The 27,436-nt window shown below is 35.4% G+C and overlaps 4 protein-coding genes and 1 long non-coding RNA gene across 9 annotated transcripts; 1 reads left to right on the top strand and 4 right to left on the bottom strand.

The window, feature by feature from the left end:
• Positions 1-70: 70 nt before the first annotated feature.
• LOC104095640 (uncharacterized) lies at positions 71-3,505 on the bottom strand. Of its 2 annotated transcripts, none has more exons than XM_009601804.4 (4): positions 3,053-3,505; positions 2,050-2,621; positions 552-1,067; positions 71-400 (listed from the first exon to the last, which is right to left on the bottom strand). In XM_009601804.4, the coding sequence occupies exons 1-4, from the start codon at positions 3,288-3,290 to the stop codon at positions 272-274; spliced, it is 1,455 nt and encodes a 484-aa protein (XP_009600099.1). In that variant the 5' UTR covers positions 3,291-3,505; the 3' UTR covers positions 71-271. The 2 variants fall into 2 exon arrangements, with proteins under 2 accessions (XP_009600099.1, XP_009600100.1); XM_009601805.4 differs by having other exon boundaries at positions 71-422; positions 3,053-3,392.
• A 7,625-nt stretch (positions 3,506-11,130) lies between these two features.
• On the bottom strand, positions 11,131-13,138 carry LOC138907174 (uncharacterized). Its single transcript, XM_070197509.1, has 4 exons — positions 12,283-13,138; positions 11,840-11,985; positions 11,368-11,469; positions 11,131-11,253 (listed from the first exon to the last, which is right to left on the bottom strand). The coding sequence occupies exons 1-4, from the start codon at positions 13,136-13,138 to the stop codon at positions 11,131-11,133; spliced, it is 1,227 nt and encodes a 408-aa protein (XP_070053610.1).
• A 904-nt stretch (positions 13,139-14,042) lies between these two features.
• LOC104088350 (uncharacterized) lies at positions 14,043-14,521 on the bottom strand. The gene is made up of 2 exons (XR_684526.3): positions 14,383-14,521; positions 14,043-14,297 (listed from the first exon to the last, which is right to left on the bottom strand). It is a non-coding gene; the product is annotated as an uncharacterized lncRNA (long non-coding RNA).
• Positions 14,522-14,558: 37 nt separating this feature from the next.
• Positions 14,559-17,510, top strand: LOC104088351 (acyl transferase 4). Its single transcript, XM_018768153.3, has 3 exons — positions 14,559-15,014; positions 15,876-16,362; positions 16,859-17,510. The coding sequence occupies exons 1-3, from the start codon at positions 14,559-14,561 to the stop codon at positions 17,380-17,382; spliced, it is 1,467 nt and encodes a 488-aa protein (XP_018623669.1). The 3' UTR covers positions 17,383-17,510.
• Positions 17,511-18,461: 951 nt separating this feature from the next.
• LOC104088349 (uncharacterized) lies at positions 18,462-25,842 on the bottom strand. Of its 4 annotated transcripts, none has more exons than XM_009593013.4 (8): positions 25,624-25,839; positions 25,458-25,532; positions 24,798-24,855; positions 24,630-24,685; positions 22,570-22,632; positions 22,413-22,481; positions 19,217-19,322; positions 18,462-18,812 (listed from the first exon to the last, which is right to left on the bottom strand). In XM_009593013.4, the coding sequence occupies exons 1-8, from the start codon at positions 25,681-25,683 to the stop codon at positions 18,790-18,792; spliced, it is 510 nt and encodes a 169-aa protein (XP_009591308.1). In that variant the 5' UTR covers positions 25,684-25,839; the 3' UTR covers positions 18,462-18,789. The 4 variants fall into 4 exon arrangements, with proteins under 4 accessions (XP_009591308.1, XP_033509897.1, XP_009591306.1 ...); XM_033654006.2 differs by lacking the exon at positions 18,462-18,812 and adding an exon at positions 18,958-19,129 and having other exon boundaries at positions 25,624-25,840; XM_009593011.4 differs by lacking the exon at positions 18,462-18,812 and having other exon boundaries at positions 18,958-19,322; positions 25,624-25,840.
• Between the last annotated feature and the right edge of the window lie 1,594 nt (positions 25,843-27,436).

Below are 27,436 nucleotides of genomic sequence, written 5' to 3'. Positions count from 1 at the left end.
GGTTACTGTGCTGTAATTTTCATTCCACCAGAAGCCAATGCTATATTTAGGCAAAGTGAACACCCAGAAGTTCGCGAAAATAAAGCAAAAACAAAATTCTTTTTTCTTCTCTCAGTCAGGGAAATAAAGTTGACAGGACTTGCCCGTCAGATCAGATCTAGTATAGAAAGATAAAGTTTGGACATCAAGAATGATGAGACCTTGCCCCACTATCTGATTTTGCTTTGGCTACAGTTACAATGTTAAATAGAATGGTATCATTATTACGGTTTTACGAGGTGAGTAAAATATCAAAGTCGCTCAGAGTCCATTCTGCCACTTCATCTTTGTTGCTAACAAAAATTTCAGTCCCCACATCCAGAGATGTCCATATTCTTCTAGCAGGAGGTGTACCTGGATCCTGCAGCCAAAAAGAGCAAGGACTGAATCATACAGGTTGGTCTGGCCACTTGTTATTTAATCTTGAGCATTAAATGCCTCGTGCACTTCTGTCTGATTTAAACATGGTTTTTGCACCGTATTTTGAGAAAAAAGTTAACAATCCCACTTACCTGATAGAAGTAAAGTCTGCTGGAAAGGCCACCAACGTCAAGCTCCCATGTTCTTCCATCCCCAACCCAGCCGTCTCCTTGTTTGGTTGGATAGCCATAGTCTGCCCATATTGGATGAGGCAGCAACTGAACTAGCTCCTGTGCCTGGGGATTACTGTAAGGATCACATGTGCTATATGGCTTTTCCAAGTGCTCGGCGTTCCCAGGAGCACAATAATAGTGATAAGCCGAATAAGGGAAGTGAGAGGTGTCATTCCTGTAGATTTTAGTATTGTTCGGTGTGATGTGGAAAGGTGGGCAGTTGCCAATATTTGTGGGGCTGCACCAAGCTGGAGTTTCTGGATTAATGATCATCTCGCTGTATCTAGTAATATCAGTGAGCACATCTCCATCACATGGAGCACCGTTGTTCTTCCAGCAGCTGCCAATATCTATCAAGTAAAACTGGCTCTTCGGTCCTCCCCCTCGCTTCACATCCAAGGTCAATTTGACCTTAAAATTAGGTGACTCCGGGAGCTGAAATAACAATAATTGTGCTGTTATCAGGAATAGCATTGAAAACCCATGAAATTCTTCAAACAGTAGAAGAAAATAAAATATCTTTTTTCTTCTTCGTATTTCATTTGTAACACTTGGTTTAGAAAGATTCTTAATGATCTTGCCACCGGATTTCCTCGATAGCCATATGTATATCAATAGTATTCTCAATTCTTTGCTAATACTACCAGATAGACCGTTTATATAACGAATCCTTGTCAGGCCCAACACTCCCCATGCTCTCTACAGCCTACTCATCTCTTTATGGTAAACCCACCCCCTTAATCCTAATAAAGTATTAGCTTAGGGACTCCAATTTCCCTCGTACTAACTCCCAAACTGACAGCAAAAAATGCAACCCCAGTAATGGCATTAATTTTTAAATGTACCCGTCAGATGCCTGGTGACCAACCAGGGAGGTTCACAATTAAATCACCTGCAGTTGTGCTCGGAATTTTAGTGGTAGAATAAGACATACGACTAACTGATCATCGTGTCAACAGCCATTCAGGCCAGGCCTATTTGCTCTAATGTGGACAGCATGTGGCTGGGTGACTTCTACTAATTCAGCTTTCCATTACTTTCCTCTTGAAATGGATTTATTCTCTTTTGATTTCTTATTTCCTCTTTCAGGTAGGCGGCCAGAATTGACATTAAGTTGATGAAGAATCAAGTACCCCTAATTGTAAGTAGATTTTTAATGTCTGGCATCAAACGTTCCCTGATGCACAAAAAAAAAAAGAATCTTCCTGCAGAGCTTCATGCTCGATTGTTCAACAATAATGCTAGTAAAGGCAAACATAACTTAGAACCAATAGATATTTATAAGGCTTTTTTTTTCAATCAATTTTCACAATCAAAGTGGTGAAGTTATCAAAGCAAGCAACCCCAAATCAGTTTTTCGATTAATTTGAATGGAGGGAATAAAAACATATTCTGAGGACAAGAACAGTGAGCTTACAGTTTTTAACATTCCTCTGGTATTGTAGTGGTAGCCTCCAGAGAACCCTTTGGTCGCGTCCGCCCTAAGATACAACATCAGCCATGGATACAATTTGGAGGTTCTGAGTTTGTGCTTAAATACCCAACCCCCTGTGCCAACTTTCTTTTCCCAGAGCACCTCAAAGAAGGAACTACTGCCATCCGTTGTAGAACCCAAATCATAGGTACCATTAAAACCTCCCCGCATAATATCATCGACTAATAATGAAGTGGGCTGGTGATACAATATAGGTTGATTCATACACCCTTTCCCAAAACAAGGAAATCTTCCGGGATTAAAAGGGGGCACTTTTTTCCCATTCTCTGGGCAAAGACCAGATTTTGTGTCATAATTTCCGTTCTTCAACATTATCATCCAAAATTGCCATGGCCTCGGCGTGTCATCAACTTCACACAATGAACCAAGATAAAGTTCCTTTTCAACAGCATATAAGTCCGGATTATTCTTAGCCTTAGGACTCAGGCCAGGGAATGTCTTGCCAACTCCTAGCTTATTATCCGACTCGGTTACCTTGTGACTCAAAGAACTGTCTGCACATCACACAATCATTGCAAAACATAACAAAAATAGATCAGATTATAGGGTCAGGGTCTACAAAAATACAACCTTAGTAGCTTTGATAATCAAATCCATACTCCCTCTTATCCCAATTTATGTCACTTCCTTTTTTAGTATGTCCTATGTTTAGAAATAATATAACTTTAAACTTCACATTTTGTGATTTATAGTCACACAGATATGTATTGTTTGGTTTATACCACAAATTTTAAAAGTCATTTTTTCTTAAATTCCATGGCCAATTGGAGGGGTACCAAATGCCACAATGCCTATTGAACAAGGAGTTAATCAGAAAAATGAAAGCTAGAAAAAAGGGAGTTTTTTTTTTCTTTTTTTACTTTAATCCTTGCTAAAAAAAGGTTTATAGGGGTTGGGTGGGGGAAAATGAGTTAAATTTAACTACCAGAAAGATCAAAGCAATCAGCAGCTCTAGGACTACCCATTCCAGGAGCTTCGTCACCAACTTCATTACAGAAGTTCCAAGCTTCTAAAGCTATCCTTAGACCATCTCTTTTCATTCCCGGATCTCCAACAACAGAGGAGGGACTGCTATCTACTCCTTTACAAATTACAAGCACTAACCAAATCGTTGTTAATAACAATGGTGACAAATTTGCCATGGCGGCAGCCTGTACTTGCATTGCATGTACAAGGCAAGGGAAGTAGCTGGATTATTTATTTAAGGCTACTGTTTTTGTAACCACTTTAAAAGTGCTTTGCTACTTTTTCTTTATTTATAGAGTTAGATAGAGAGGAGAAGAGAGCGCGGGATCCAAATAAAGGAAAGGAAACGCGTATTGAGGGCTTTTTGCGTTTGGCAGCTGAGAGTGATAGTGACCGGAATGGCAATAGGGCCGGTAATTACTTTAGGCGCTTGTTTGGCTATACTTTCCAAATTTACTTATGGAGTGGAGTAGTATTTTCAAAAAGCATTTTCGTAAATAAGAAAATTGTATTTTCGTTAAATGATTAGTGCATTTTGAAAAGTACTTCTGGATAATGGCAATTTATATTTCTCCAAATATTTTTAAAAAAGATCTCATTAGTATTAAAAAAGCATTTTACATTAGATACCAAGAAAAAGGCAATTTACATTTGGCTTTTTTTCTAAAAGTGCTTTGGGAATTAGTATCATTTAGATAAATAAATGATTTGGAATATTTGTTATCAATGACTTTAATTGAATTTTCTAATTTTATTTAATTGAAATGTACAAAAAAATAAAATATAAAATAGAGAGGGAGCATGTATTATGAGATTTTGGTCCTAAACGAGTTGTCGACAATGCATCATGATATGTGTTTTTTACCACATAATTGGGATTGTTCGGTATATATATATATATATATATATATATATATATATATATATATATATATATATAACAACTTTTCTTAGGAAAGCTATTTTCTTCGAATTCTTCCACACAAAAAAACAACTACAACTCAAAGGCACTCATTTTGTACCCAGAAGCTTGGCCAATAAAAAAATTAACTCTCCAAAATCAACACAACATATACAAACACTCCTAGATTCCTAAAAATTTGGCCAAAAAAATCACGTGTTTGGTTTATGTGCTAGTTATGTCAGTATTATAATAGAATTCATGTGGGCAATAAATAAATAAATAATGTACGATTATTATACGATAAATAGTAATGGTGAAAAATAATACATAAAAATTATGAAAGGATTGTTTAATCTAAATACAGTTTATTTATATATATTTCATGTTTTATCTTCCATAAAATTAATACTTACATAACTTCTCGCCTAAATTATGCGAATTTTAAAATTAATAATGCTGATCAAACGTTACATACCAACCTAACGATCTTTTATTCTTTAGCTTGTTTATATGCTTCAACTTACGACCTTGACTCGTTTTGCCTCCTCTCAATATCTTAAATTTATTATTATTGAAATTAAAAGTTATTTTTAAATTTTATGCAATTATAATTATGATAACTAAATATTTTTTCCATACAACAAATTATTAATATTAAAATAATGATTATAAAGTTTTCGTAATGTTGATCTAACTAATTAAGGATTATAAGTAAATGTCTGGTTGATATAAATCATTTGCAGTTCCTATCAAAGCGGATTATTTTGGAAAGAACACATATTAGGAAGATGGGAACGGGGCAATCCAAAGGTGGCACAAGGGAACTTTAAATAACTGTCACAATTTAAAAGAAATATAATAAATTCGTAGCATGAAATCTAATATTATAATTGTAACACTAAAATATTTATATTTGTAGCACACAATTCCATTAAAATAGGAATATTAATTTTCAATCTCTAAACATAAGCAATTTGAATGGAAAGTCAATAATTCTTTGTACAAAAATCATGCCTTTTTTTTCCCTCTTTATCTATTAGCTTTCCTTCTTTTTCTTCATCTTCTTAATTTTATTTTCTGTAGAATCCAATATATTTTCTAAATTTGTTCCATTCATTTCTTTTTAATTATCTTTCTTAAGTTTTTCTCTTTCTTCTTTCTTCCTTTCTTAACATAAAGATCTTACTTCGATAATAATATACGTTAATATATACAAAACGTATATAAAAAATATATATATTGAATTAACACATATAAAATATATAAAAAATATACATAAAAAATACATCTTCAATTAAGATGACACTTAGACATGTGAAATATACATAAAATATATCTTAAATTTAATTAATATGGCATATAAATATACAAAAATATATATATAAATACATCCTGAATTAAAATGGCAAGTACATATATATATATATATATATATATAAAATACATCCTGAATTAAAATGGCACTTGACATATAAAATATATTTGAAATATACATTAAAAATATATTTTAAAATAAGATGGCACTTCACAAATAAATATACAAAAATTATATACATAAAAATATATTTTGAATTAAAGTGATACTTGATATACAAAATATAAAAGACGTATAAATCAATACATCTTAAATTTAGGTGGCATTCACATATGCATCAGATTTTTAAAAATGGAGTGACGAAGATGAATGTTGGGCTTAATTTTTGTAATATGCTAATAATGAAAAAAAAATGCTCTTTATGGAATAAACAATAAATGATGCTATTTTTTTAAATAATAGTTAAAAAAGGATCAAGTGTGTAAAAAACTCTAAGAATATATAGGGTAATAACTTACTCTCGACAGGGACATTTTGAAGCAATTATAGAACTTGGAAGATGAATTTGAGTGGTCAATAAAGATCTTTTTCAATGCTTTATGTTAGGATCGGGAACCCGGGTAGTACAGAATTTAGCCAAACGACGATATAATGAGAATAACAAAGACAATGAAAGTTGATAACAACGATAATTAAAGCATATAAAGAAGACACAAATTTAACGTGGTTCAGTCAAAGTGGCCTACGTCCACAAGCGGAGATGAGCAATTTTATTATACCAAAAGAGAGTACAAAATTAGAGTAAACACTCTAATTAATCCCAAAATCCCTAAGAAAATAACCTCACAAGATCACTCCAAAGAAATGGTTCACACAAGTGCTTCCATATACTTAACTCTTATACAATACACTCTTAATAAAGTAAGAAAGGAAGAAATGAAGACTCAAGTTTTGTTGGTGTGTCTAAAATGAACTAATGGCCTTCCCTTTTATAGGCAAAATTTTTTGGCCTCTTAGGTGTAAAAGAAGAGATACAATTTGTGCAAATAATGTCCACAACACAATGCAATATTTTTGGGTCCCAAAAAATATTGCTAACAAAGTTTACACTTTGCAAAGATACTTATGCTTACGTGAGATGTGCTCCATTAGCCAAAATATTGGTCATATTACACTTTATTTATTTATAGTCAATTTATCATGAAAAGTAAATAAAAAAAATATCTTATGGATGTCCTAGAGCGCTCATGGTACAATTATGAATATACAAATCAAACTGTAAAACCTAGAAATATATAGTATATACTTAGTAGAGATGTGATGTGATTGCATCACAACGTCTAATTAAGAACACGGTCTACATTTTGATTTGATAAACACATCTCTGGCATTTTGCTTGTTATGTATGTGGACTGTATGCCCTAAAGATTTATCCGTTATTAGTTAAAAGTTGAAGATTCATAATCGAAAGAAACAACTACTCAATTGCATGTTTAAATAAGAATTTCTGGCTTAATTATGGTAAATTAAATATGTTTTATCTTGTTAAATCACTTAACGATGATAATTTGATATAAGTACTAATAAATAAGCATTCAGGGCAAATAAGTCCAGAAATTAATTCCACTGATTCCGGTAACTGACATGTTTCCAGTAGCTACCAAATAAGTTAGCTTCAACAACTTATGGAACTTTTCTCTATGGACAAACTATTCTACTCGTGAATCTTGCATTCCCATTTTGTCGTCTGAGCAAAGTGGATGTTTTTCAATTAGTTACTGCAAACCGACATAGCTGAAGAAACCTTTAGAGATATCATCGTCCATGAGCTGACACAGATATCATCATCTCAATAGACAAAAAAAATTTAGATATTTTTAACGCAAAAATCATCACACTCAGCAAAATCTGTAATGCTGAAGTTGCCAAGATCATCATTAATGCGGAAACAGGATTTTTATCAAGAAAATTCAAAAAATAAAAAATATAAATAAACAAAAAAAGCTAAGAAAATTCAACATCTAATATATATATATGAAAAAAAAAAATCTTATATGTACAATATATTTTTGCTGAAAAGAGTTTGGCTGAACCCTCTTCCGCCCTCTAGTTCCGTCCCTAACCGTCTAATGGGCAGAGCCAGAGTTAATATAATATAGAGAATATTGTTCGATGATATCAGTAATTTTGATCTAAATTTTATATTGTTCGACCATAACCATAAAATTTGTAATCCACCTGTGGTTCGTTTTATTAATGATGACGCTGTCATCGCCGTCGTTATCGCCACAGAAGTCATCGTCGGTGACTCACGTAGGCTTCGGCCCAATCTCATTGCCATTTCTACATATGGCTAATTGTCGTGCTGTAGCGTTACTTCCACTACGATTGTAGTTTTCTCTACCACAGAGAGCTCCATCGACTTTCTTTTATTTTAATTTTTTACAAAATCTGATCGTGACCAGTTTATTGATGCCAAAAGATAACAACATAAAATTTAATTTAAGATCTGAACACTTTAAACTAAAACTTCCCTGAGTTTAAGAAAATTTTAAATTGGTTATAATTTAAGTATCATTTATTGCTAATTGAGTAGATTATCTGAAATTTCTACTTAATTATTTTGTATTTAATGTTTATGCATAGTTAACTGATTAGAACCTGTAATCAGACTACAAAATTTTAATTCACATTTGGACAGAAAGTTGGCTCAAGTTGTATTATTGTCTAACGACAGTGAATGGAACGAAATACAAGGTGCTCTCAGAAGAGACAATATTGTTGAAGGCTGGGTTGTGTACAACAAGAGAAGTGTGTATTGGGCAGACTCTTTTGTCGTGACCGATTTTTAAATGCCACCTAATTAATCTCCAGTTAAACCAACTTCAATGAATCATGCGTACTCCACTGATCTGATTATTGATTTTTTAAGTTTGATTTAGGATTATTTAGTTATTTAGGTGAGGTTTGTTTAAAAGAAAATTTTCAAACTCAAATTTCAAAAAAAATTAAACACTGAAAAGTTATTAAAACATGTCAATTATCCGCAGCTTTACGATTCAAAAAATAAAATCAAAGACAATAAAGATGACAATAAAGAAAGAAAGATCGAGACAGTGAAGAATTGATGCATTTCGGCAAGTTTGACCAACTTTTTTTCGTCTGTCTTAGTTACAACATTACTTCAGAAAGAAGCAGTGCAGGATTATCTGAAGAGCAAGCATTGGGTTGGGCACGACATTTATGGCAATTTTACTCCAAGTTAATTAAAAGAATAAGAGTATTCATTATATTGAAAAAGAAATTGTATTGAATAATCTGACAAATTGAATGCAGCACTGATATATAAAATGCCAGACCTATAATTTGTTCCATTTTTATATGATACAGACAAACAAGTAAATTCTGAAGTAAAAATATAATAAATGTAGAATATATTTGAATGATATGTCAAGGACGAATTCAGATCTATATGAAGGAATATACAATGTATAAAATTACCAAGGATTGTTCTGATGAATGTGAGTAACTAGAAAAGACAAGCCAGAATTTGAAGTTTATGGGTTTGGGATTTCAATTTTTTTGAAGTTACTGAGTTCTAAATTAATAATTTATACATATTCAATGAATACAAGGTTTAGACCAAAGCTATTGGATTCGACGAACCTGTAATCGAATGGCTGGCTCCGCCCAGCCCCTGATAACTGTTAAAACCACCATTGTTGAGTGGATGTGAAGCTCGGCTAAGAGAATGAAAATGAAGCCTAGGGAGAAAAGCTTCTGGACAGTTGTATCTTACTGTGTATTGAGAGAAAAGAAATCAATTACAATCAGTTGCTACTACTGCTATTTACACGTGTGTATATAAACATGAACCAGCTCTCTTAATTAACTCCAAATCTACAACTAAATCTGTTATAACTAACTCCTAACACCCAACTAACACTATGCTAAAGTAACTGCCTGTCACTCAGTCTTTTGCCTTAGTTTCTCAGCTTCCCACAATAGACAACTGCCATCCGAGCACTTCAACACCCCCTTTCAAGGTAGGTGGTGTGAAAATATTCAGTAATTCTAGCTTGAACAATAAATGATAGTGTTGCACACTGCCAAGTCCCTTTGTCAAAATGTCTGCTTCTTGATCTTCTGTTGGCACATACTCAGGATGTACCATGCCCTGCTGCACCTTCTCCCTTATGAAATGGCAATCAATGTCTATGTGTTTTGTTCTTTCATCAAACACAAGATTGTTAGCTATCTGCGTTGCAGCTTTACTGTCTGTGAACAACTGTATTGGGGGCAACAACATTGATTTCCAATTCCTTGAGCAAACCTAGTAGCCACACAAGTTCAACTACTGTTAGAGCCATGCTCGTGTATTCTGACTCTGCTGAGCTTCTTGCTACTGTGTTCTGTTTCTCTGATTTCCAAGCTATCAAGGAGTTCCCTAACTTCACCAAATAGCCAGTTACTGATTTCCTTTAGTTTGGACAACTTGTCCAGTCTGCATCACAAAATGCTCTCAAGGCTATATTCTTTTCTGCACTCATCAATACTCCTAGACCTGGCTCATTCTTCACATATCTCATAATTCTGTAAGTTGCTTCAAGGTGTGACTTCTTAGGAGATTGCATGAACTGGCTCAAGGTCTGCACACTATATGCTATGTCTGGTCTAGTTAAGGTCAAGTAAAGTAATTTCCCAACCAATCTTTGGTACTCTCTTACATCTTCTAATGTTGTATCATCATTGATGTCACATTGCTCATCATATTTAGTATATTAAGCTTCTTGTTCTGCTCCATTGGATTTAATACAGGCTTAGAACCTGACAATTCTAATTTTGCAATCAACTCCAAAGCATATTTTCTTTGGCAAAGCAGGATTCCCTTTTGTGATCTACACACCTCTATTCCTAGGAAGTATTTCAGAGTTCCTAGATCCTTCATCTTGAAATTGTTTTGCATAGTGTTCTTGGCTTCCTGAATGAGACCAGAATCATCACCTGTAATGAGAAGGTCATCCACATACACAAGTATTATAACCTGTCTGTTGTGCTTCTTCAGGGTGAATAGAGAATGATCATGCTTGCTTTGTATAAAACCAGCATGTAGGAGTGCATTAGTGAGCTTAAGGTTCCACTGCCTAGATGTTTGTTTAAGGCCATATAAGGATTTGAGTAGTCTACATCCTGTGTTCCCCCATTGGCTACCAAATCCAGGAGGTAGTTGCATGTATACCTCTTCCTCAAGGTCACCTTTAAGAAAGACATTGTGAACATCCATCTGAAATAATGGCCATTGATTCATAGCTGCTAATGCAATCACAGTCCTAATGGTCACCATTTTGACCACAAGAGAGAATGTCTCTTGATAATCCAGCCCTTCTTGTTGGTTGTATCCTTTAGCAATCAATCTAGCTTTGTACCTCTCTATTGTTCCATCAGACCTACGCTTGATTTTGTATACCCATTTGCAACCAATGAAAACTTTGCCTTTGGGAATATGAACCACCTCCAATGTCTTGTTACTCACCAGTGCATCTATCTCAGCTTGCATAACATCTACTCATTTCTGATCCTTCATTTCCTGATTATAGGATGCAGATTCAACATTTGTTGACACTACAGTAAGATAAGTCTGATAGGCAGTGCTCAATGTGTCATAGCCTAGATAGTTGGACATAGGATATATGCAAGTAGAAGAAGAAGGCTTCACAGTTGGGCATATGTATTCCTTGGTCTAGACTGGTGGTTTTGATCCTCTACTAGTTCTCCTAAGTTGCATATTTGATACTTCCTCATTTGCCACCTCTGCTGCCTATTCTGGCTGCTGAACTAGAATCTCCCCATCACTATTGTTGGATAAGTCATCCAGCTGAGGCATTGCATCTTCATTTTCAGTATGTGGTTGTCCCATTTCTTGAGCAGGAGCCTGCATTTCCTGAACAGGAGCATGTTGTTATTGACATGCATGTTGTTCTGTTGTATACTGTCTAGATGTCTCAAAAAACAATGGAGGACTTCTTCCTTCTCTCATCATCATGAATAGGAATACATCCTCTCTAACATCCCTGCTGACAAAAAATTTCTTGTCATTGAGATTGTATAACTTGTACCCTTTTTGAGATGCTGAATAGTTTATCACTCTGGTTGGTGACTGTAGCAAAATAGAGACAGCCAATAACCCTTAGGTAAAATAGTGAAGGTTGTTACTTGTGGAAGACCTCATATGGTGACTTGCCACCTAGTACATAGGATGGTAGTCTATTTATCAAATATACACCTGTTAGTATACAATCTCCCCAGAAATGTAATGGTATACCTCCCTGAAACCTCAGTGCGCTTGCTACTTCTAAGATGTGCATATGTCTCCTCTCTACCACTTCATGTTGTTGTGGAGTGTGTGGACAACTACTCTGATATAGTATGCCATTGTCTGATAAAAAGGTTGCACATTCAAAACTGAAGGACTCAGCTCTATTATTAGTTCTAAACTATTTAACATTATGGTTAAATTGCACATTCACCATCTTGATAAAAGACTTTAGAAGCACAAGTGTATCACTTTTCAACTTCATTAAGAATACCCAAATAATTTTTGAATGATCGTCTATAAGCGTCAAAAAGTATCTATTTCCATTAAAAGTAGGCACTTTGTAGGGTCCCCAGATATCTACATGCAATAATTGAAAGATCACTCTTGCTCTAGTTGTACTAAGGGGAAAAGGCTTCCTCGTTTGTCTTGCTAAAGGACATACAGTGCATTTATTGAAATTGCAATCTATAGGCATCATGTTCGTCATAAAAGCTAGCTGCCTCATTACTCTGACTGATACATGTCCAAGCCTTCTGTGCCACATATTATTGTCTGTAGTAGTGTCTTCTGCCAAACAACTTATAATCTGTTGCCTAAGCTTATTTGCACTTGATCCGTATGGTAATAGCAGATAAAGATCACCCTATTCTTTACCAATCCCCTTCACTTTCCCATTGCATAGGTCCTGGAATACACAGAATGATGGAAAGAAAAGTACTGAGCAACATAGTTCCTTAGTCAATTTTGAAACTGACAGTAAGTTGTGTTTGAAGTCAGGTACACATAGAACATTGTGAATTGATTCAACACCTGTGATGCTACACTTTCCTTGGTACACAACTGGTACTGATTTTCCATTTGGCAGATGAACATTACCTCCTTTGGAGTTAGGAAATTTAGTTATATCAGTCACCAAGTTAATATTTGAAGTCAAATGATTTGTTGCCCCTGTATCAATAATCCAAGGAATGTCACAGGTTTGAGTCAATTGTGAATCAATGTTACCTGCCATGTTTGCTACAAACTCTTCTCCTTTGTCCTGATTCAGTAGCATCTGACTTCTAATGGCACTATAACTATCATTTAATCCCATTAAAAACTGAAAAAACTTCTGTTGTTCTAGGTGTGTTATGAACTCTCTTGTTTCGGGAGTTACATGCAGAGTTGGAATTAGGGCACTATACTCATCCCACAACAGTTTAAGTCTAGAATGATAAGCAGAAATACTGGAGGTACCTTGAGAAACTGTAGCAATTTCGCGATGAAGATTGTAGATCCTCGATCCATTGATTTTGTCAAAACGATCCTGTAAATTAGTCCACACCTCATGAGCATTACTGGCATAGACTATCCCATTCACTAATTCCGGTGACATAGTGTTCATAATCCAAGTGAAAATTGTAGCATTGACACGTTCCCAATCCTCGCCTAGATCATCAGTGAATTGATCCTTAGTGCATGTATCGATTATGAACTCTAATTTTAGCTTAGCTCGCAACGCGATCTTCATTGCTCTGCTCCAGACTGAATAATTCTCACTGCCGGTTAGTCGGACTGAAATTATTACATTTCTTGGTGCATCTGAAGGTTGTAGGTACTACAGATGTCGCGGATTATCAATGTCTAAAGCAGCCATTACAGGTTTACTTAGAAAATTGGGTATTTGAGAATAAGCAAAAATCGATTAAAAATTCTCTCAGCAATTTCACAGAACAACTCTCAAACTAGAGTCTCAGCTTCGATCGATTCACTCTAGCTCTGATACCGTGTTAAAATCACCATTGTTGAGTGGATGTGAAGCTTGGCTAAGAGAATGAAAACGAAGCCTAGGGAGAGAAGCTTCTGGACAGTTGTATCTTACTGTGTATTGAGAGAAAAGAAATCAATTACAATAAGTTGCTACTACTGCTATTTACACGTGTGTATATATACATGAACCAGTTCTCTTAATTAACTCCAAATCTACAGCTAAATCTGTTATAACTAACTCCTAACACCCAATTAACACTATGCTAAAGTAACTGCTTGTCACTCAGCCTTTTGCCTTAGTTTCTCAGCTTCCCACAATGCATAGCTGTCATCCTAGCACTTCAACAATAACCAGTACCGGCCACTATGTGGAGTATTAATCAATATAAATACGAGCCATCCAGGGCAAAATTAAATCAATTAACTAGGTCTCAAATGGACATTTTAGCACAATATGCTCTAATATTATTCCGTCAATATTAGTTTAATTTCATGGAAAATATAGTTTCACACGGTTAAACAACATAGAATTACCATTTCAAAAAAAAAACGGTAGTAGTAATAAACAAAAGAAAAAAAAGAACTAATCTTTAGGTGTTGTGTACACTGTACAGTAGGACCTAAAATATTGATCGAGCGCAATATGAATATTCAGGAAATCAAAATAGATGGTATCTTTGGCGTGCCTATGTAGTATTTTAATTCATAAAGCTAAAAGTTACACGTATATAATATAGTGTCACCTAACTAGGAAAGAAACCAATACATGTAAATAAATAAGAAAACCTTAATCTATTACTGCCTTACTCCCCAATGTCAAGCCAAAGTTTCAGTTTCACGGACTTACAAGCCAAGCAAACAGCAACAAGTTTAATCGCAGCCAAGCAAGCCCGTTGTTGCTTGTTGCTACCACTATAAATCTGCAACTACGCAGTTATATTAGAATCAATCAAAATATATAATATAGTACATGAGTTGCTATTGAATTGAGGTGAGACAACGTACGTTTATCCTTTCTTGTTTTGTTTTTTGAACCTTTGTTTGTTTTGGGAAACAGGATTTGACTCAGGATCGCCCATCTTTGTTAATCCCTGCATTCATTTGAATTTGGAAGCGATCACTTAGTAAATCTCCATATATACGAAGGCTCAATTCCCTTAAGTCCGTAGCGGAATTAAGTGATGGTGATGGACTTTTTGGTGACAAGAAGGGGAGGAGGAGGAAATCTAATAACACCTTCAGGACAAACTCCAAATGATGTGCTTGATCTCTCAGTTATAGACAGTTTAGCAGTACTTCGATGCAATGCACGTACGTTGCACGTGTTTAAAGGAGGAGACGCTACTCTCATTCGTGAGGCATTTTCAAAAGCTTTGGTTCCTTACTATCCTCTAGCGGGCCGTCTCAAACTCTCACCGCACAGTAATAACCAGCTGCTTCAGATTGATTGTTCAGCACAAGGGATTTGGTTTGTGGAGGCTTCTGCTGATTGTACTCTCTGTGATGTTAACTACTTGGATGAAGCTGCAGCTTTGGAAGATAGTACCTTTGATAAACTTCTACCTCAGCTTCATTCTTCTTCTCCTGATCCTATTGGTGGTCATGACACTTTCATGGACCCATTGGTGCTTGTGCAGGTAAACTACTACCTATATATAGTGTGAAATGCGTACTCGAACCCAGAGCTAGCTGGTTCTCCCTGAAATGCGTCTCACAGTACATCTCAAATTGCTATTTTTTAAACTTTTATACTATAATGTCACTTTTATTTGTTATAACTTATTTTATTTTCAAGATCACAAATCCCACATTTTAAGAAGGTTTACTTATAAATATTTTTTGGGTAACCTGATTGTGTAAAATATTATTAACACTGATGGTATAACCACACAATATATATCCGGTGTGATAAAGAGAGGTATACCTTAACTTATCTCCAGGAATATATATATATATATATATATATCCAAATTGCAGGTTATGGAAATCATTTATTATGTTTAGGTATACCTCCTCTTCATTTTTTTTGTCCCCAAGAATGTATATCCAAAAGCAGGGAAAAGTCAAATATATATACAAGTTTAGGTAATACCCTGAACTTATCCAACGCTATCCAATTAGTTATTTATGTTTCATTAGGACTTAGGAGACACTCCTAAAAACATAGGTGTGGTGGTTTCAATATGGGACAAAATACTTTCTTAGGAAAATTAAACAGAGGAATTAGTAGTAACTTTTTCTTTCCGCAACGCGCACGAATAAAGAACTAGCTAACAACAACAACAAATCCAGTATAATTCTACAAGTGGGGTCTTTGGAGGGTAGTGTGTACGCAAACATTACTCTTACCTTGAAAGTAAAAAGGTTGTTTCCGATAAACCCTGGCTCAAGAAAAGATGAAAAGATGAAAAAAAAAATCATTTTTTGCCTAAAGACATTCAAAAACTAGCTAGGTAGCAAAAAATAGTTAACGATATTGTAATTATCATCATATGCAGGTAACTGAATTTAAGTGTGGTGGCTTCGTTATGGGACTAACTTTCTGCCACAGTATATGTGATGGATTGGGAGCTGCACAATTTCTAAAAGCAGTAGGGGAGTTTGCTAGGGGTGTTGAGAAACTTAGCGTTACACCAGTGTGGTGCAGGGAATATCTTCTCCCAACTTCATCACCACAAAAAGGATTTGCATCAGATCAGGAGACCAAAGACAACTCATCAATGTCTCCACCGTTCAATATTCCAGTTCCAGATCAACGGCTGGAGCATGCCAGTTTCGACATTCCAATGGATGAGATCAATCAGCTCAAACACAAAGTAATGCAAGATCAATTAATGGACCGCCAAAATGCATTTTGTTCCTCTTTTGAAATTATAGCTGCTACTCTGTGGAGACAGCGAACCCGAGCAATTTTAGATCTAACAAACGACGAGAAGAATTTCTCCTCCTCGTCGAATTCAAGCTTTATTACTACAGATGATGCAGGTCAGGGGTGGAGCTATAGCCGGCTGTATATATGAATCAAATATTACTTTTACGCATACTCTTTTTTTTTTTGATAACTGTGGTGTCCGGGCCAGCTTACGCGCACCTCGACTAATTCCACGGGATACATGTTATCTCCCACCAGCAACAGGTATCAGGTAACTCTATCCACCAAGGCTTGGATAGATGGGAAGAAATCACCTAGTATTTGCCTGGAATATTACTTTTAAGCATACTCTTTCGTTCCGATTTATATGATACAGTTCGGATTCGAGAGTCAAATTTTTTAAACTTGATCTCGAATTTGGACATAGAATCATCAATTCAAAATATTAAAAAAGCATATGAAAGAATCACGGTCAAAGAAAAACTTGTTTGACTCTCGAAATCCGAATTGCATCACCTAAATCGGGACAAAGGGAATATATAGGTCAAAAATTACTTTTTAACCTGAATACTCTTAGCAAAATTACTGGCTTGGCCACTAATGATGCAGGTGATGATGAAGTGAAGCTGGTGTTTTTCGCTAACTGTCGGCAACTGGTGCCTCTACCGGCCGGGTTCTACGGGAACTGTTTCTTCCCAGTGACGGTAAAGGCATCGAACAAAATTGTGGCACAAGCATCTCTTGCTGAGGTGGTGAAACTAATCAAAGATGCCAAGGCGAAACTACCAGAGGAATTTTCACAATGGCTTAATAACAAGACCGGTAAATCTGTGAATGAGGATCAAAATGGTGATGATCAATTAAATGATCCATTTGCGCCAGGGCCTGGAGTAGGTTATGATACACTGTTCGTTTCAGAATGGGGAAGACTAGGATTTAACGAGGTTGATTATGGATGGGGGAAGCCTGTGCATGTGATACCAGTACAAGGATCTGCTGTTATACCTGTGGGAATTGTTAGCAAACAACCTCTGCCCCAAAATGGCATTCGGCTTATGACCTGGTGCGTCCACAGCCAACATCTCCCTTCCTTTCTTAACATGATGAACAAAAGGAAATTGATGATGCTCTAATTAATTGATGTCTCCTGCTATCAAAAGCGTATTAATTAATTTGTGTGTACTTGTGATTTGTGTTGTGTGCCTTATGATTCAGTTTCACAATTATCAAATTTATAGTAACTGAAATTTCTATTTGTCCACTTACGGGATGCTTGGCAATTGTCAACAAGGTAAACTCACTGCGATAGACGCGTATCCAGTGTAGAAGCTATGGGTTCAACTGAACTCATAGCTTTCGCTCATAGTATTTTTACCCAGAAAATGATTAAATATATATATATATATATATATATATATAAAATAAATTATGAACCAATTAAATTAAATGAGATATGGTAGAATTGTAAATCTGAACCCTTAAAGTTTAAATCATGGATACGGCTCTGGCCATAGATTCAAATTTCAATCACACTACAATTGTTGGACAAACGTAACTCACCAGAGGGGTCGGAGATTCGGAGTGCTAATTAATCAAATTATTGTGCAGACAAAAGATAAAAATCAAATAGATCAATTTTGTTATAACTACCTTCACTGTTACATCTAACTTCAGTGCTATATTAATTTACCGTTGAGAATGAAAGCAATTTCACAAAAATAAATGGAGGAGATTTAATTCTGTTTCTATCCCCCAAGAGAAGTTAGACGTACATTTGTTATGTTCTAAGAAGTGTACAAAATCCTAACCTAACTCATTGGCTTCATCCCTGCTCCAAAGAAGCAAAAAACGAGCTGAGGATGACTACACTATTTAAACCATACTACTAAACTCATGTTCTCTTTTTTTGCACGCTTCTTACTTCCTTTTTTTTTTTTTTTGTGCATTTTAATTATTTCCATTCTTCTTGTACATTTTTTCAAGAATTTTTCCTTAATAATAAGCTTCGTGGCAACATAATAATCATTCGATTTTTTGGGGTACAAAGCAAAATACTGAGATTCTAATTAGGCAGATTATCCCGAAGATCCATTACAAAGGTGCCATGAAAATACAAATTGCAAAGTGGCTTGAGGGGTTCAATAGTTACCCACAGTAGTTTGGTTTTGAGTAGCTTTCGTTTGTTTGGCTTGTTGCTTCTTTGAACTATGAATGACTGTAGGGACATGATGTCCAACAAGCAGTTTTTTTGTGTACTGTGCATATGTTTCAATTGGTAATAAAGTTAATTAGTTACAAAAAAAAAAAAAAAATATTCTATTTCCTAAAGACGAAAGTTTGTCTTCTTGCATCTCTTTTTCGTTTAAGGGAGTATTGCTAGCTGTTAATTTCAAGTATAGGCTTGACCTGCCAGTAATACCTATTTCTGTTACAACAAGAGAAAACGCATGATCTTGTAATTACTTCTGAATAAATTTAGAAATACTTCGTAATTTTGCAAATCTACTTTTGATTCTCCATCAACCAATCATGTGAACCTATTAAGACAGAACCAAATCCCCAGCTGTCCTGCAAGCTGAAGAAGAGGGGGGGGGGGGGGGGGGGAAGAAAAAAGACAACGTGAAGCCAAAGGGCTATCAAGTAGAGAATGAAACCAATCAACTTGATGAGTTGATGGAATGGAAAAGCAAGAACATACCATCCATAGATGATGAGAAATTGGAAATTTGATTAAACTGACGCAAAGTCTCATTGACATATCAATATGCCACAATCAATCATCATCACTTTCATCGCTATAGGAAACCAAACCACCTATTGCAACTGGTTCACGGTTTTCATCATCGGCAATAGGTCCTTTCACAAATCTGTGGGATTCTCCTGTGTCACATTTGGATACATTATGAATATCTGATGAAAGCTGCTTTTTATCATCACTAGACACTTTGTTAGCTGTCAAAGAAGGACCTGAAGTTTCTGGATCCATCTTTGCTTTCTTTGCTTGTGGCTTGACTTTGATAATCGTTCCCAATGGATTAGGTGGACGACTCTTCCTCCTAATTAATGTCGGCTCCTGCATCAACCAACAATCCAATGAAAACCAAAAGATACAGCGACCATAGGGCCAGAGGCATATACCAAAATAGGGATTTATAAGTTTCTTCCTCCATTTTTATTGAGGAAACTAGTAACACGTGACTTGCGTCTTGCCAAATATTGTTTCTTAACGATACTGATATACACCACACAAAATTCAATGCCAATTATTAGCCCAAATTGGTCATGTAACAAGTAATCCCCTTTCCCTTGTAGAATGGCACAGTTAGACAGAATAGAATGACAGAGAAGCCCATTTGTTTATGGTATTAAACAGCAACCTAAGTCCAAAAGGAGAAAGTGAAATACATAACAACAACAACCCAGTAAAATACCACTATGGGGAGGGTAGTATGTACGCAGACCTTACCCCTAACCCGAGGAGTAGAGAGGTTGTTTCCGAAAGACCCTCGGCTCAAAAAGAAGGTGAAATACAGAAATATGAAGCAAAACCTACCATTCATCTAAAATTGATAGAAAAAGGCAACTCTAGGAATTTAAAGGTAAAGCCTCATTAGAAAAGAAAAACTTCCTGTTTGCAAAAGTTGACAGCTTCACGAAGCTTGCTTTAGCACTAAACAAACCTTTTAATCGAGAAAGAGTTGTTAGCACATAATATATAAACTGAGAACTAGATGCAGGATCAGATACGAGACAATGTGAAGGAAGAGATGAACAGAAACACGCAACAAGAGTAAAGAGACTGAGACAGGAGTCCCCAGAAGGTGAGTCAAATGTAAATCAACTTTACGCTTTCAATAAATGATTCTGTCTAGTCCATATATCAGAAAGGTGCTGTACAACAAAAGAAGAAAAAAAGTTAAGGGGAAAAGGGGTTTGATCTCCAATTCATGCCTACCAAGCACCAACACTGACTCAGTTGGATCATGAAAAGGCTGGAACAAGAGATATTCACTGTGCTCTCTTCCTTTGGTTTCGTGTGGTCAATGGCCATTGTTCGTAATACAAGAAATTCTATTAAGACAATAAAAAAAATTACTATATGAACAGACAACATCAGAAGTCCCTCGATAATTGGATAAGTAAATTCCATCTTGGAACTTAATAGACCTAAATTACTCTTCAAATATCAGATTGCAGCTTTTCAATTGTTTAGGGATCTTCATTGCCATTTGATAGTATGGGTGAGGCCTCATAGGGTTGCATTGCATACGCTTATACTAAACCTATTCATAGCAAAAGCTGCAAAGCTGAAGTTTTAGCTTCTAAATTTAATTAACTGAATCTTGAATAGTTCGTTCACAGGCTTCGCAATTTTTTGCTAGTAAATTAGCTGTTGCAGCATGTTATTCTTTTTTCCTCCTAGTTCCCAGCCGACAATTCTTCTTCTTTTCACTGATTAACCAGCTTAATCGCCTGTAAGTGTTTTGATTCCTTCAACTCTTTTGTTAAGTTGGTTTTGTTGTGTGGTGCAGACGGCATCAATTAATCACCGGTACCAACTAGTATAGTCACAAGATTTCCATCTTTAAAAAGAAATTGCTTGCCTTTCCTCCTGGGATTTTGACTTTTCTCCTAAGCCCAAGCCTAAATGACCCACTTAACCCGCCCATTTATTGAACTCACCCCATCTCAACCCATTTAAAGTTGGGCTGATTTTTAGCCCAAATTAATCCATGAATAACTTTGCCAAAATATCTTAGAAATAATTTCTTTTTATTTGATATGATATATATGGCCATAACAAAAAGAAAAAGAAGTCTTATTTAGTAACTATAAGAAAACACTTATTAAGTAAAGCTTGATAAGAGTTGGGCGGGTTGTGCCATGACCCAAATTTTAGCCTATCTTGACCCAGCCCATCTTAGCGCAAGTAACTTTTCGGCGGGTCAAATTATCTACTCAACCCATTTTGACCCACCCATTGGACACCCCTAGTCAAAGGTAATCAGATACTATTTTCTGCATCTGTGCCAGCCATCCTTTCTTCCTGAAACCCAATGGATCAGTGTTACTTCTTGATTTTGACCATTTAAGCCAAATCATGAACATAGAAACAAAAGGGAGAAAAGAATGAATAAGAAAAAGAAAATAGAATAACCACGGAGGCCAAAAATAAAATCAACCAAGTTATAGATGATTGTGTTACAGAAAAGGAAATGAGCAAAGGCGGGGAATTATGGAGTATTAAGAGTTTGAAGCACAATTGGACGTTCTCCACCTTTTCTCTTTAGATACGTGATTGGTACAAATCCAGACTCCTTCCTCTGTTGTCTAAGGCGAAAAACATAGGAAAGCCCAAAGGTCTAATGGGGTTGTAAGTGCAGAGCACAATTATAGGGGGACTTCAATGAAGAAAGGCTAATGAAATTTTTTTCTTCTAAATATACATGTAATGCATGAAAAACAAAACAAATAAAAACACAAAGTAAATGATATCAACAATGGATTGACAAAAACACTACAATTAAGTGAATATAACAAGTAGTACTTTATAATATATGAAAAAGTGAATATAGAAAGTAAAAATCACCTCCTTCAAGTTCAAAAACCATATTAATTTATGATTCAGATGAAAATATGCAGCAACTTTCTAATTAAGATATAGTAACTAGCTTTCTAGTGTAGTAGTAGTAGTAAATTTCCAATTTTCTTTTTTTGTTTGAACCTTGCCAACTATATCTAGCGATGCTCTACAGAACCCATGGATGACGAGACATGCACTGAAGCACCCTTTAAGCGAAACGAAACACTAGCCTGACTACCTAGCTTTGTAATTTTTCAGAGTTTATATGAAAGCTTAGTGCTATGAAGTACAGCTATTCATTTTAGAGAGACGTGTATGAAATCATTAAAAAGAGGTAAATTGCCAAAGCATCTTAGACAAAAGGCCAAGAATCATTTTGGTATTAGTGCCTCACACATGTCATATCATTTGACCATATATTGCCATCTCATATAACTATGCGGCCACACAGCAGAAGTAAAGGCAGATAATTTTTAACATCGGGTGAGATGCTGATAAAGCAGTGGCTAAGAAACAATAAGCCATGAACACCAAAAATACAGTGCTTTTCTAAAGGCAGATCCAGCTATTGAGACTAACCTGGACTTTCGGAACAGGAGGCATCTCCTTGATTTCCTGTACAATGGTAGACTGTGCAGCAACAGCAACCTAAAAAACCCAAGAGTAAGATCAGCATTCTTCATAGGCCATAAAGCAAACTTCTAGGCAATGAAGTTGAACAATGACACTAAATTACTTGAAAACTTCGCAGCTGCTCAGCCTCTTCATCAGCCACTTGCTTCTCATAATCTCTCCTTGACTAAGCAATCAAAGAGTTAGAGCATAAAGTATCAAATATATGATGCATGCATAAATATGTCCATGTTATGTTCATACACAGAGGAGACAGACAGACATCAATTTGTACACATAAGCAAATGCATTGAGCAGAGAAGCGATCAACGAGTTAGAGAGCATCCAAAAGTTATATCTTTTATCTTCTTCTGATGCAAATTAACTCATAGCCCAATAACAACTTCTCGAGAACTGGTCTTTCCATTGCAAAATAAACGGAGGTCACCGTCACCATGTATTATCGCACAAGAACATCAAGAGTACACTAAATAAGGTTTTCCTAAACTAATAAACAAATAAGAGATTGGAATAAATATATTCATATAAGGAAAACCAAATTTCCATATATGTACTACGGCACATAGAATTGTATAACTTCACAACACTACACCAAATGGCAAATGTCATAAAAGCAACAAGATAAGAAGCTGAAGAAATCCAAACTCCTGCCATGACGATCTTGTTCAAGTCAAGCTGGGCAGGGTCATCCAGCATTTCATGCCAATCTGAAAGCTTAGGAACCTCACAAGTTGAACCCCCTCCCCACATAGGGAGGCGGGGTCATGCCGCTACGCAAAACATATCTTGAAAGCTTGATTAAAAAGGTATAGTGAAGCATTAAGAACTAAACTATGTTGGAGCCCATTCACACATATATATACTGCTCCATTAGCACGCATAGACTAATAGAACCAATAGATTAGACAAAGCACAAATTAACTTTTTAATCAAAAATCTAGAGCAATTGTAATATTAATGACATTCCAGCTGGAATAGTTGCATTTAGGCTTCCCAGCAAGAAATACTTTCTATGAGATTAGGATGCCACATGCTTCATCCTTAATGTAGCAGAGGTGTTAAGTGCATAATAATAAACTAAAATCATCATCAACTACATGATATGCCTAAAAGCTCAACGTGCAACTAATGTACTTACTGTGCGCATCTGTCTACTCTAGGATACAGTAAACACTAAACATGATAGGATACGCTGCTACTACAACAGAAATTACACCTTAATACCGAACTAGTTGTGTTCGTCTATATGAATCATCCATATTCACTTTCACCCATCCCATTCTGGACTTGTTTCATCCGAATACTCAAATCATTTGTCATTTAAGACAACTTAGGGTCCCTATCACTAGATTTCCTGAACAATTCATGCTGACATACAAATTTCTAAATATACTAAAAAGACTCCAAGCAAACACTGGACTTTAGGTATGTGTTCCAACAAAACCAGGCTTTAATCCTAACTATTGATATCACCTATAAGAACCTTTTACCTCTGTCATGTTTTGATCTTCATTAAGTTCGCACGGATTCCAAGAAATTCTACATCTTTAAGGACAATTTCCCTCCATGTAATTTCAGGTTCACCTCATTTCCTTTTAACATATGTAATCATTATAGCATCATAAATAAGGACCGGTGCATTTTGGAGCTCTAAAACATGGCTATGTACTTTCTCAGCAAGCTAGTCCACCCCTAGACTACAAGCATGAATGCTATACATCTCAAGCAAACTTCTCGTGTTTTATCCTCTAAGTAGTTCTTGTATCTTCTGTCAGATGAATGTATTTCTAATTTTGTACGACCGAACATCCGTCGTAACATCCACATATACACTACAATCAACGAATAATAAATCATGCATAAAATAACTGTAAGTTTAAACTCCACGATCAGAGGGTTTGTCGCTTGGAAGAGAACTACAAGGAACCTTAAGTTGAGATAAGCAGCTGAACTTTGAGATAGTTATTCACTAAACACCCACTGCTCATACAAGCATTAAATCTCAAATTAGATGAGTCCTTAAAGCAAAAGATAGAATGTTCCCCATCACATGTGTAGAAATGATAATAATGTGGACAGGACATCATGGCAATGACAAAGCATGTATAGATAATCTATTAGTTGTATCCCAAACAAACATAAAGACCTTAAGCAACATCTAACCATTTCAAGCTTATCAAGGAACTCGGTCTCGTCATCATCCAAGGCTTTAGGTGGTCCTGCAAGAACATTAAAGAGATACATTTCCAAGCAATTGTAAATGAATAGCGCAAGCACCAAAATGAGTAACCCACAAGAAACGAAAAAGGAAAAGGGTCCTTAATTACTCACGGTGTTTAAATCGCTCATTAAATTCAGCATCTTTCTTGTCCTTGTTTTCCTTCAAAATCTGCGGTTTCAATGAAAAATATAACTCAAGCTGGAGAGTCTGATATTTGAAGCACAAACATCCCAGAGAGCATAAACATATGGACCAGAGCTACCTTGACACAAAAGATTAAAACTGGAAAGGATAATCAATGAAAGGAAAAATAATGTCATTAGCATAATAGGAGGTACTAATTTCCAAAATTATTGCTTTGACAACACAATTCCAGTAATGTTCTATATTCACTTCGTCGAAAAATTATATTGTCGTGTAAAATAAAAAATAAAAAGATTTGGTCATATATGAATTGTTGGATCCTCTTGACATAAGGAAATTTTTTAGTGTAGTGATAAAGTGGGTTCAAAAAGTTGCTTTAGATCATAAATTTGAATTCTAACTATGAGATTCTAATATCCTTTTGAATTCCTTTATATAAATTCCTGGTTCCACCACTGGTTGATACTAGGATATCTGATACAGGTGTTTGTAAGTATCCTGAAGGTACATGCACATTGTTGCCAATCTTTATAGTGTATTTAGAAGAATTAACACAAAGTGCCCAGTAAGGAAATATAGCAACAATAAGTGACAAGCAAAAGGGAGTTTATTGAGTTTTGTTGGACCTCATAAAGTGGGCGATCTCTCTGAGCAGTTCCGTCCTCGACCCGAGCACCCCGAGTTTTCTTGGCTTCTTCCAACTACGAAACAAACCCACGTTTAAAGCAAACAACTAACGGCGGAAGAAACCCATGTGAACAGAGGAAATGGGGGCAAGGGTTTACGGTTTACCTGTTCTTCGGAAACAAAACTCATCAACCTTATAGCAGGTGGTAAATCTTCGTCCGCCATTGTGAAGTTCAGTTGTCGCACTACAAAGTTACACCGCCAAGTTGGATTTCGCGGGCAGGGGTGTAGTAGTAGCAATATCTGAGCTGCTTCCCTTTTCAGGTTACTCTGTTTTCTCCCCCTTTCTTTTCCATTTCAATCCCCAATTGTCTTCCCAATGTTGTCAATCACTAAATTGATACTAATTAGGGGTCATTTGGTAAGGTGTATTAGAATAGTGCGTAAGTAATGCATAGTTAGCAATGCAATCATTAGTTATGTACATATTTTTTCTTAGCTTGGTGTGGTGTATTAAAATTATAATGCATTGCATAATTTTTAAGAAAAATAGTTGTTTACAAAAATGCCTTCCATATTCTCAAGCTTTAAGGGATTTTAAGGATAATTTTGTCTTTAACTAACCTAATGCATGCATTAATAGCCTTGGTATTACTAATTTTATAATTTTCTATGCATTACTTATACATAGGATAATACCAAGAATGATGTTGTATAATGTACCAAACAAGGTATTAATAATGCATAGAGCTAATGCTTGAATTATTTTTTCTAATACCTCCTACCAAACCACCCCTGAATGTTGACGAGAACAAAAAAATATTTCATATTTGTTCTCATTTTCAAAAGGAATCATTAATCATGCTTTATTATTTAAAAATATTTTAATTTTAATCTTACTACTTTACCTTTAAGAGAAAAAAATTATATCCACGAAATTTTTTATGATTTGTCTAAAATTACAAGTTTCGAAAATATTTTTTTTTCTTAAATTTTGTGTCGAGTCAAATATCACCACATAAAATGAGATATTTTTATTCCACTTTTTACCGTCCAATGTTCTTTTATTTAGCTAAAAACAACTAGAACTATAAAAATATATTTGGATAAATCTATATATATATATATATATATATATATGAGGGACACAGAACAAGTGATGTGGCACTCTCCTAAGATGGGATTTCTATTTATCTTTTTCCTCAATTTTTTATCATTTTCTATCACTTTGCCTATTTCTCTTTTCTATTATCTTCTATCGAACCGTTTAGCCGGAATCCAAAAGACACGACATTAAATCTAAGGAGGTTATTACGATTAGTCACAGCCCAAAAGGCACAATGTTAAAATCAGTATGTTACTTTCTCTCTCGCTCTATCTTCCTACTTTTTGACTCAACCCAAAAGAAACAATATCAAATATCACCCTTATTGGCTGTTGCACATTACTTTCTCCATCACTCTCTTCCTATTTTTCGATAAGCCTATTACAGAAGTTTCTCCCTCACCATGTCTTCTTCTTCTTCCTCTCTTAATTTCTTTTCAATTCAATGTGTAATGAATGTGATATTAATGTATAATTTAAACAGTATATGATCTTGCTTTCCCAATTTAAAGTCGTGCATGCTATGCTGAGAATACTAGCAATATGTTATGCAGGAAGGGATGAGATTTAAGTGCAAACTTTCTTCGAGTCAGAGCAGTCAATAAATTTTTATTTTTTTATTATATATCTTTATTGCTTCTTTTGTTTTCTTCTATCTACGTGACTGTAGTAATATTTTGGGATATACCAATTCTTACAACAATACTCCAACAAAGGTTGAAATTTCTTCTGACCAACAACAAGGAGCTATCTCCACAACTTTGTCTGCTTTTTTCTGAAGGGAAGAAGGTGACCGTCCTAGAATGAAAAACTAAAGAAATATCTGGAAAGAGTGAAATGGAAAAAGGAGATAAAATGAAAAGAAGGAAAAAAG

The sequence above is a fragment of the Nicotiana tomentosiformis genome, chromosome 1, assembly GCF_000390325.3.
Source record: "Nicotiana tomentosiformis chromosome 1, ASM39032v3, whole genome shotgun sequence".
NCBI classification, from domain to species: domain Eukaryota; kingdom Viridiplantae; phylum Streptophyta; class Magnoliopsida; order Solanales; family Solanaceae; genus Nicotiana; species Nicotiana tomentosiformis.
This window is presented reverse-complemented; position numbering and strand designations above follow the sequence as displayed.

Coding starts and splice junctions, on each gene's coding strand:
- LOC104095640 (XM_009601804.4), bottom strand. CDS start 3,290: ATGCAAGTACAGGCTGCCGCCATGGCAAATTTGTCACCATTGTTATTA. Junction 2,622..3,052: donor TGATTGCTTTGATCTTTCTG/GTAGTTAAATTT, acceptor TGTGATGTGCAG/ACAGTTCTTTGAGTCACAAG. Junction 1,068..2,049: donor CCAGAGGAATGTTAAAAACT/GTAAGCTCACTG, acceptor TTGTTATTTCAG/CTCCCGGAGTCACCTAATTT.
- LOC138907174 (XM_070197509.1), bottom strand. CDS start 13,138: ATGAAGATCGCGTTGCGAGCTAAGCTAAAATTAGAGTTCATAATCGAT. Junction 11,986..12,282: donor TGGGAAAGTGAAGGGGATTG/GTAAAGAATAGG, acceptor TATTGCATGTAG/ATATCTGGGGACCCTACAAA. Junction 11,470..11,839: donor TAAAGTCTTTTATCAAGATG/GTGAATGTGCAA, acceptor ATTTTGCTACAG/TCACCAACCAGAGTGATAAA.
- LOC104088351 (XM_018768153.3), top strand. CDS start 14,559: ATGGTGATGGACTTTTTGGTGACAAGAAGGGGAGGAGGAGGAAATCTA. Junction 15,015..15,875: donor ACCCATTGGTGCTTGTGCAG/GTAAACTACTAC, acceptor CATCATATGCAG/GTAACTGAATTTAAGTGTGG. Junction 16,363..16,858: donor TATTACTACAGATGATGCAG/GTCAGGGGTGGA, acceptor CTAATGATGCAG/GTGATGATGAAGTGAAGCTG.
- LOC104088349 (XM_009593011.4), bottom strand. CDS start 25,683: ATGGCGGACGAAGATTTACCACCTGCTATAAGGTTGATGAGTTTTGTT. Junction 25,533..25,623: donor GTTTTGTTTCCGAAGAACAG/GTAAACCGTAAA, acceptor TTTGTTTCGTAG/TTGGAAGAAGCCAAGAAAAC. Junction 24,856..25,457: donor GAGATCGCCCACTTTATGAG/GTCCAACAAAAC, acceptor TTGAAACCGCAG/ATTTTGAAGGAAAACAAGGA.